Genomic DNA, 8,763 nt, shown 5'->3' with positions numbered 1-8,763 from the left:
CGCCCCCGTCCTGGTAGAACCCTAGCCTCTACCAATTTGGTATCAGAATCCTCGGTTGCGATCATGTCGTCGGGCCAGCCCTCCGCCACCATCGCTGCCACCTCCGAGACGCCGCCGGCCTCCACCACCGCCGTGCACGTGGCGCCGGGCGCCGAGCCGCCCCCTGTCCTCTCTCCGGCGGAACTGTCCGCGGCCGTCCGCGACCTCACCATGGCGATCGCCAATATGCGGACGTTTCTGCAGGTGACGCATGGGCTGCCGGCCGCCGTGTCCGCTCCGCCACCGCCGCCGCCACCCCCGCCCGCGCCTTCCGCTCCGCCTCCACCGGCCCCGGCCGCGAACCAGGGCGTCCCCATCACCAACATCAAGTGGCCCGCGTCGCCGTCGCAGCGGCCCTCATGGGTGGACGCGCCGGTCTTCACACCTGCCCCTGCCCAGCCGACCGTGCCTCCACCGCCGGCGCACGCTGCGCCCTCCCCCTTCGGTGGTTTCAGCGGCTACGGCGATCCTCATGCGGGGGGCAGCGCTGTCTATTCGCCCTCTACCGCGTTGGCCACGACCTTCGTCGCCGCGCCAGCCGCTCAGCAGCCCCCGCGCTACACCAAGTTGGAGTTCACCACCTATGATGGCGCCACCGACCCCCTCAACTGGCTCAACCAGTGCGAGCAATTCTTTCGGGGGCAGCGGACACTGGCGTCCGACCGCACATGGATCGCTTCCTACCACCTCCGCGGAGCCGCTCAGACGTGGTATTACGCCCTCGAGCAGGACGAGGGCGGGATGCCGCCGTGGGAGCGCTTCCGCGACCTGTGCCTCCTCCGGTTCGGACCCCCGGTACGCGGGAGTCGCCTCGCCGAGCTGGGGCGCCTGCAGTTCACCTCGTCGGTGCAGGACTTCGCCGATCGCTTCCAGTCGTTGGCGTGTCATGCTCCCGGCGTCTCAGCTCGTCAGCGCGCCGAGCTCTTCGTGGGCGGCCTTCCCGACCACATCCGGGTCGACGTGGAGATGCGCGAGCCGCAGGACCTACAGACCGCCATGTACTACGCCCGGGCGTACGAGCAGCGCACCCTCGCCATCCAGCAGTCCTTCCAGGGCAGGGGAGCCCGCCCTCCACCACGCCCTACCCAGACGGCCCCGGCGCGCCCAGCGCTGCCGGCTGCCGCGACAACCCCTGCAGCGCCTACACGTCCCTTCCGTCGCCTGACGACGGCCGAGCAACTCGAGAGGCGCCGCAAGGGCCTCTGCTTCAACTGCGACGAGCAGTACGCGCCGGGTCACACGTGCGCTCGCCTGTTCTATTTGGAGACGGTCGATGACGAGGACGGCGGGCCACTTACCCCGGAGCTTGACACCGGGGCCGCTTCCGAGCCAGGCGCCACCACCTATGGGCCGGTCGACGCGAAGGCGTTCGTCGTCTCCCTCCACGCGTTGGTAGGCATCAAGACGGCGAAGACCATGCTCCTGCCGGTGACGATCAGCGGGGAGCGCCTCACAGCGCTGGTTGACACGGGTTCGACGCACAACTTCCTGACCGGCGACGCCATGCGCCGCCTCGCACTAGAGCCGTCAGGAGACGAGCACTTCAGTGTCACCGTCGCCAACGGGGACCGCCTAGCCTGCCAGGGCGTGGCTCGGCAGGTGCCCATCACCATCGGCGACGAGCACTTCTCCGTGGACTGCGTCGGCATCAACCTGGGCTGCTACGACTTCATCCTCGGCATCGACTTCCTGTCCACCCTCGGGCCCATCCTCTGGGATTTCGAGGCGCTGTCCCTCATCTTCTGGCGCGCGGGCGGCCGCCGCGTCCAGTGGAGGGGCCTCGGCAGCTCCGGGCCACCGGCACCCCAGCTGGCGCTGATGGCTGCCGCCCTCGACCCGACGCATCCGCTCTTGGACGACCTTCTGCAGCAGCATAGCGACATCTTCACCGAGCCACAGGGCCTACCTCCGGCACGGGCCTGCGATCACCGCATCCACCTGCTGCCGGGTACGCCTCCTGTCGCGGTACGGCCGTACCGCTACCCTCAGCTGCAGAAGGACGAGCTCGAGCGCCAGGTGGCGGTCATGATGGCCCAGGGCATCATCCGGATTTCGACTTCACCCTTCTCGGCGCCGGTGCTCTTGGTGCGCAAGCCCGACGGCACGTGGCGCTTCTGCATCGACTACCGCGCGCTCAACGCCGTGACGTCCAAGGACAAGTTCCCCATCCCGGTCGTGGACGAGCTGTTGGACGAGCTACACGGGGCGCGCTTCTTCACCAAGCTCGACTTGCGCTCAGGCTACCACCAGGTGCGGATGCATCCGGAGGATGTTCCGAAGACGGCCTTCCGCACGCACCACGGCCACTTCGAGTTCCTGGTGATGCCGTTCGGCCTCTCCAATGCGCCGGCAACATTCCAGGCTTTGATGAATGACGTGCTCAGTCCCTACTTACGCCGTTTCGTGCTTGTTTTCTTTGATGATATTCTCATCTACAGTGCCTCGTGGGCGGAGCATCTACAGCATGTCGCCATCGTCTTCAACGAGCTTCGAGCGCATCGTCTCCACCTAAAGCGCTCGAAGTGCTCGTTCGGCACGACCTCCGTCGCCTACTTGGGACACGTCATCACGGCGGAGGGCGTCGCGATGGATGCTGACAAGGTCGCGGCCGTCGCTACATGGCCGACGCCGCAGTCCCCACGGGCTCTTCGTGGCTTCTTGGGGCTCGCGGGCTACTACCGGAAGTACATCCGCGACTTCGGCCTCATCGCCGCGCCTCTGACCCGCCTCCTGCGCCGCGACGCTTTCGCCTGGGACACGGAGGCAACGGAGGCCTTCCAGGCGCTTCAGCGGGCGCTCACGACGGGGCCTGTGCTCCAGATGCCGGACTTCGACCTACCTTTCGTCGTGGACTGCGACGCCTCCGGCATCGGGTTCGGCGCTGTCCTCCATCAAGGGGAGGGGCCGCTGGCCTTCTTCAGCCGGCCGTTCGCCACTCGCCATCTCAAGCTCGCGGCGTACGAGCGCGAGCTCATCGGGCTTGTTCAGGCCGTGCGCCATTGGCGGCCCTACTTGTGGGGGCGCACCTTCAGGGTCCGCACGGATCATTACAGCCTGAAGTTCTTGCTTGATCAGCGCCTCTCCACCGTTCCGCAGCACCAGTGGATCAGCAAGCTCTTCGGGTTCGACTTCACCGTCGAGTACCGTCCGGGCCGCCTCAACACGGTCGCCGACGCGCTCTCTCGCCGCGACACGGAGGAGCTTGCGGACTCCCTCGACGGCGGCGGCGTGGTCATGTGCATCCGCTCGGGGCCGTCGTTCGCCTTCATCGACGACATCCGTCGGGCCACGGTGGGCGCCGCGGATGCCCAGGCGCTGCGCCAGCGCCTCGACGCGGGTGAGCTCGCCGCGCCCTGGCACCTGGCCGACGGGCTGCTTCTCCATGGGCGCCGCATCTTCGTGCCCGATCAGGACGATCTTCGTCAGCAGGCCCTGTGTCTCGCGCACTCAGCAGGCCACGAGGGTGTGCAAAAGACGCTCAAGCGTCTCCGGGATGACTTCTACATTCCTGGTGATGGTGCGCTGGTCCGCGACTTGGTGGGGTCGTGTGTGACGTGCCAGCGCAACAAGACGGAGACGTTACGACCGGCAGGGCTGCTTCAGCCGCTGGACGTTCCCTCGCAGGTGTGGGCGGATATTTCCATGGACTTCATCGAGGGCCTCCCTAAGGTGGGCGGCAAATCCGTCATCTTGACGGTGGTTGACCGCTTCTCCAAGTACGCCCACTTCATTCCGCTTGGCCATCCGTACACAGCCGCGTCCGTGGCGCGGGCCTTCTTCGACGGCATCGTGCGCCTTCATGGGTTTCCGTCGTCCATTGTCAGCGACCGGGATCCCGTGTTCACGGGGCATGTCTGGCGCGATCTCTTTCGCCTGGCGGGTGTGAAGCTTCGCATGAGCACGGCCTTCCACCCGCAAACAGACGGCCAGTCCGAGGTGGTTAACAAGATTATTGCCATGTATTTGCGTTGTGTTACAGGGGATCGTCCGCGCGCTTGGGTGGACTGGTTGGCATGGGCAGAGTACTGCTACAACACCTCCTATCACTCCGCCCTGCACGCCACCCCCTTTGAGGTGGTCTATGGGCGTCCACCGCCGAGGATGCTGCCTTATGAGTCGGGCTCGGCTCGTTCGGAGACCGCGGGCGACTTGCTTCGGACCCGTGATGAGATTTTGGTTGAGGCGCGCCAACGTCTTCTTCAGGCACAGCAGCTGGCACGAAAGTATTATGACGCTCATCATCGCGACGCTGAGTTCGCCGTGGGCGATTGGGTCTGGCTGCGCCTACTTCACAGGACGGCGCAGTCACTGGATCCGCGTGCCAAGCACAAGTTGGGGCCTCGCTATGCCGGGCCCTTTCGCGTGCTGGAGCGTGTCGGCACGCTCGCCTACCGCTTGGAGCTGCCGGTGGGTTCTCGCCTCCATGACGTCTTCCATGTGAGTTTGCTGAAGGCTCACAAGGGAGATCCTCCGGCCGAGGCGCCGGTGCTTCCTCCTCATGATGATGGTCGCGTGCTTCCGGGGCCCGAGAAGGTGTTGAAGGCACAACTGCGTAGGGGCGCTTGGCATATACTGGTACAGTGGGCTGGCCTGCCCTCGGAGGACGCTACGTGGGAGAAGCTAGAGGAGTTTCAGCAGCATTTTCCTGATGTTCAGCTCGAGGACGAGCTGTTTGAGAAGGCGGGGAGAGATGTTATGGTCGGTATCTCCTATTCCAGGAAGGAGCCCAAATAGTGGGCCAAATTAGGGGCTTAGCCCAGTTATACGTGGTCAGCCAGAGGTTCAGATTAGAGTCTAGTAGTATCCGTGCAGGATTGTCTTTGTTCTGCATCTAGTAGTTGTGTCCAATACGGACTCTGCTTTCCTTGTAATAGATGGGTCATCTCCTATATAAGGAGCAGTACCGTGTACTAGGAACGGAAGCAATAATCAATCTCATTGTTGCCGACTCCCAGAGGAGTCGGCCTTCTCCTCACGTGCCGCCCCAAACCCTAGCCGCCGCCTTCCCCCGTCCTCGCGACGGCGCCTTGTCGCCGGCGCCGCCTCTCTTTCTCTCGCTCGCAGCACTTCCACCCCTACAACCTACGCCCCCGTCCTGGTAGAACCCTAGCCTCTACCAGTGCACACCCTTGCTTTTTTTTAACCTACAATGCTGATATTCCAAACGAAAAAAAAAGAAGGCAAGAAGATCTGTTATCATTCATGATATTAAATATAGTGAATAGGTTTGCCATAATTATTGAGCGTGCAAAGCTTGCTGGTTAAATTGAAGCGGTAGTGCCGCATCTTGTGGATGGCAGATTATCTATCCTTAATATGTCGATGATACGATTCTTTTTATAGAACATGATCTCGATAAAGCGAGAAATTTTAAGTTGATTCTATCAGCTTTTGAGAAGTTTTCATAAAAGAGAATTGTTCTCTGTGATGCTCACGATTAGACCGCCCATTTTGCTGACCTATTAAGATGTGGGATTGGTCAGTTTCCTATCGGCCCCTATGGTAGCTGAATGAAAACACATCGAGGAAAGACTACTCTAGCTAGAAAGGAAAGTTACTATCATTAGGTGGACGTTTGGTTCTCATTAACTCATTACTCACCAATATGGTACTATATATAATTTTTTTTCTTCCAATTGCCTAAAGGAGTCTTGCATAGATTGGATTATTTTCGATCTAGATTCTTTTGGTACGGAGATAGTGAGAAAAATAAATATCAACTGTCTTGCTGGAGTGTTATTTGTCATCCAAAAGATCAAGGAGGATTTGATATCCAAAACCTCAAGGTCAAAACTCACATGGTTATTCAAACTTCTTTCTGAAGATGAAGACGGGATATGGTAAGTCATCTTAAAGAGAAAGTATGTCGGCTCGAGGGCTTTGTCCCAAGTTTTGTAAAAACCTGGTGACTCGCACTTCTGAGTTGGGTTTATGGTGACAAATAACTTTTTTTTTCTTTCCATATGCCTCTTTCTCTATTAAGGATGGATCACATATAAGGTTCTGGGAAGATAAGTGGTTGGACAATGTAACTCTTCGTGAATAATATCCTATGTTATACAATATTGTTCGTCACAAATCCGATACACTAGCAAAGATGATGGAAAATTCACCACCCGTGGTGACGTTCAGATGTGATCTTGTAGCATATTGCCAACTGATACATACCAACACACTTTGAAAATTGATGTAGTAGTTGTAATTTGCAGGTATAAAAATGACCACAAAAAATATATAGACGCACAAACGTCTCACCGTCTCAGAACTACTTCCACAATTACCAGTTTCGTAAAATTTACTAATTGGACAGCAAACATAATATACAATTGTAGGTAATATACAATTGAAACAAAGGGCTGAGGAAAAATACTATGAGAGCAAGAAAACTACACTTCCGGTAAAAGATGTTTATAAGTTATAAATTCATCAAATGTGGTCCAAGATCCACCACTAATACTCTCATACTCAGGCAAATCACAGCAGCACAAGGTGAAAGTAAGAAAGAAGTTTACAAAGGTAGGGGAAGACGAGAAATATAACCGTTTTAATGGGAGGAACATCCTTTGATGATGCACATTCAGGATTTAGCAACAAGAGTTGCCCATAGAAGGTCTTCAGTAGGAAGGTCTTGGAGGAAGAGTCTTTTTAGATGGCTGGAGCTGGCACAGTTGACAGAGTATTGAACTGATCTGGCAACCCCCTCCACAGCATGCAGAGATGCCCTAGGGAAGCCTTCAATGATCAGAGACTTCAACTTATGTGCATGCACTAGCTCGGCCGCTCCAGCATCAATCACAAGGTAACACACTAGTAGAAAAACGCCCATCTATACCGATTCCAGAGGGCCATTTGCACCGGTTTCGCAACCGGTATAAAACATCCGGTGCAAAAGGCCCCCACCCTTTCGTACCGGTTCCTTACGAACCGGTGTTAATGGGCCTCCACGTGGGCGCCCAGGAGAGCGCATGGCGAGGGAGTCTCTGCCGCGGCAGAGAATTCAGGGTTTAGGGTTTTTGCAGGGGTTTAGGGGTATCGGAGCGTTTCATATCGCGTCGATGCACCGGAAACGCGTTTGGATTTACGTAGTACATGAAGATCAAGGTGATGCATATCAAGTTGGTGCATATAATATAACACACATGTAATTGCATAAGTAGTACTCTCCGATGCATATCAAGTCGATGCACCAGAATTAAGTAGTACATGCATGAAGATCGATCTATTACACATGTACCATACTGGTACACTCCGAGTCAAACTATATATACACACAAAGCAATCAAGGAGCTGGAGAAGATCTTTATGCATAGTGGTACTCTCCGAATGGTGGTATGACTTCCCGAAGGAAAAATCCCGCCAATTCCTCGCCGATTGCTTTGAAGCGCTCCTCGATTGTGATCTTCTCCCGCTTTCTTCTCAACTGTAAAAGAATAAGATACAAATGAATACATGAGCTATGTGTGTGTATATATATGTATATATCAAATCACAAATCAAACAATTATTACTGAAACTCAGCACAACTTATGGTAAGAAAATAAATTTGTGAATATTGTTTTCGTACCTCTTTATTTCTTTCATTATTCGCTCTCTCGCTGACAATTCTGTGGATGTACTCGCAAACGTAGTATCCACATAGATCAGTCCCCGTTGGTTGTTTCGCGCATTTCTGTACAAGAATATAATTCAGTCAAACAATAATGAAGTATGATAAAGGTGTGTGGACCTAGGTAGTACTACTTACTTTGTTCGCACGCCATGTCAGCTTCGGTGGCCATTGAAAGGACTGATCTTCCTTGATGAAAGTTTCCCATACGCTGCCCGACAAAAGAAAATGCACAAAAGAGTTATCAATCAGTTGATATCAGGAAACTAACAAAAAAAACCGATAAGAATTTGAATTACCTTTTGAGCATAAGAAAACAAGACTTGTATAGTATAGGCTCTTTGGTTAGTGAGTCAAAGACTTCAACTTCTCCTTCGTACATTTTAATGACGATAAGAATAAAGTGAAACTTGCGCACGTTTAAATATGTAGTGTCATATATATAAGTCATCAGTTAATATTTTAACATATGGTGAGCAAAATAGAATGTGTTATAAGAGAGTAACACTCACTGGAAGTTGTAAGGCCAAAGTATTGTCTTTTTGTCACGTTGTCGCTTCAAAAACCTTAGCAAAGTCTCCGGTGTATCCCTGTTATAGAGGGGTTCTTCTATGGTCCTGACATGCATTGTGTTCGGGTCAATGAACCCAATGTCCGTGATTTCATCCCTTTTGCATTCGAGCATCTTCGATCTGCATAACATAGCGCACAAAATATTATAATTTGAAGATAATCAAGGAGCTGAGCTAAAGACTTCTCAAATTATATAAATAAATCACTTACAGACAATAACAACTGATGATAGATTTGTCGAGGGGCCGAAGATTGTATAACTGGAAAAGCTCGGAGAAGTCAACGCTCACAGAGTATTCTTGGAAGTAGTGCTCTTCCTTAACTCGCACCATGATAGTCTCCATCCCTCCCTTTGTGGCAACACCGTACCACGTATGCAAGCTACGCATACTTGTTGGTAGCTTCCAGAGATTCTCGACCAAATCTTTCCCTTGAACATATTGATATACTACCTTAGCCATGGCGTAATCGGTTGAGATTTGTCGAGAACTTTGAACGGCCTTCTCGTCAAACACCTTGAGAGGGGGGACCGATTTAACGGGTTG

At 54.5% G+C, this 8,763-nt stretch overlaps 1 protein-coding gene across 1 annotated transcript; it reads left to right on the top strand.

Moving 5' to 3' along the window:
* The first annotated feature begins 63 nt into the window (after positions 1-63).
* Positions 64-3,925, top strand: LOC139831510 (uncharacterized). Its single transcript, XM_071820804.1, has 2 exons — positions 64-3,708; positions 3,794-3,925. The coding sequence occupies exons 1-2, from the start codon at positions 64-66 to the stop codon at positions 3,923-3,925; spliced, it is 3,777 nt and encodes a 1,258-aa protein (XP_071676905.1).
* The last annotated feature ends 4,838 nt before the right edge of the window (positions 3,926-8,763 follow it).

Source organism: Lolium perenne, chromosome 5, assembly GCF_019359855.2.
Source record: "Lolium perenne isolate Kyuss_39 chromosome 5, Kyuss_2.0, whole genome shotgun sequence".
Lineage (NCBI taxonomy): Eukaryota > Viridiplantae > Streptophyta > Magnoliopsida > Poales > Poaceae > Lolium > Lolium perenne.
Note: the sequence above shows the minus strand (reverse complement) of the source record. Positions and strands in the feature narration are given on the sequence as shown.

Excerpts from the sequence above, each read along its gene's own strand:
- LOC139831510 (XM_071820804.1), top strand. The coding sequence starts at position 64 with ATGTCGTCGGGCCAGCCCTCCGCCACCATCGCTGCCACCTCCGAGACG. Across the intron at positions 3,709-3,793 it reads TCATCGAGGGCCTCCCTAAG|CCGCGTCCGTGGCGCGGGCC; the intron begins GTGGGCGGCAAA and ends ATCCGTACACAG.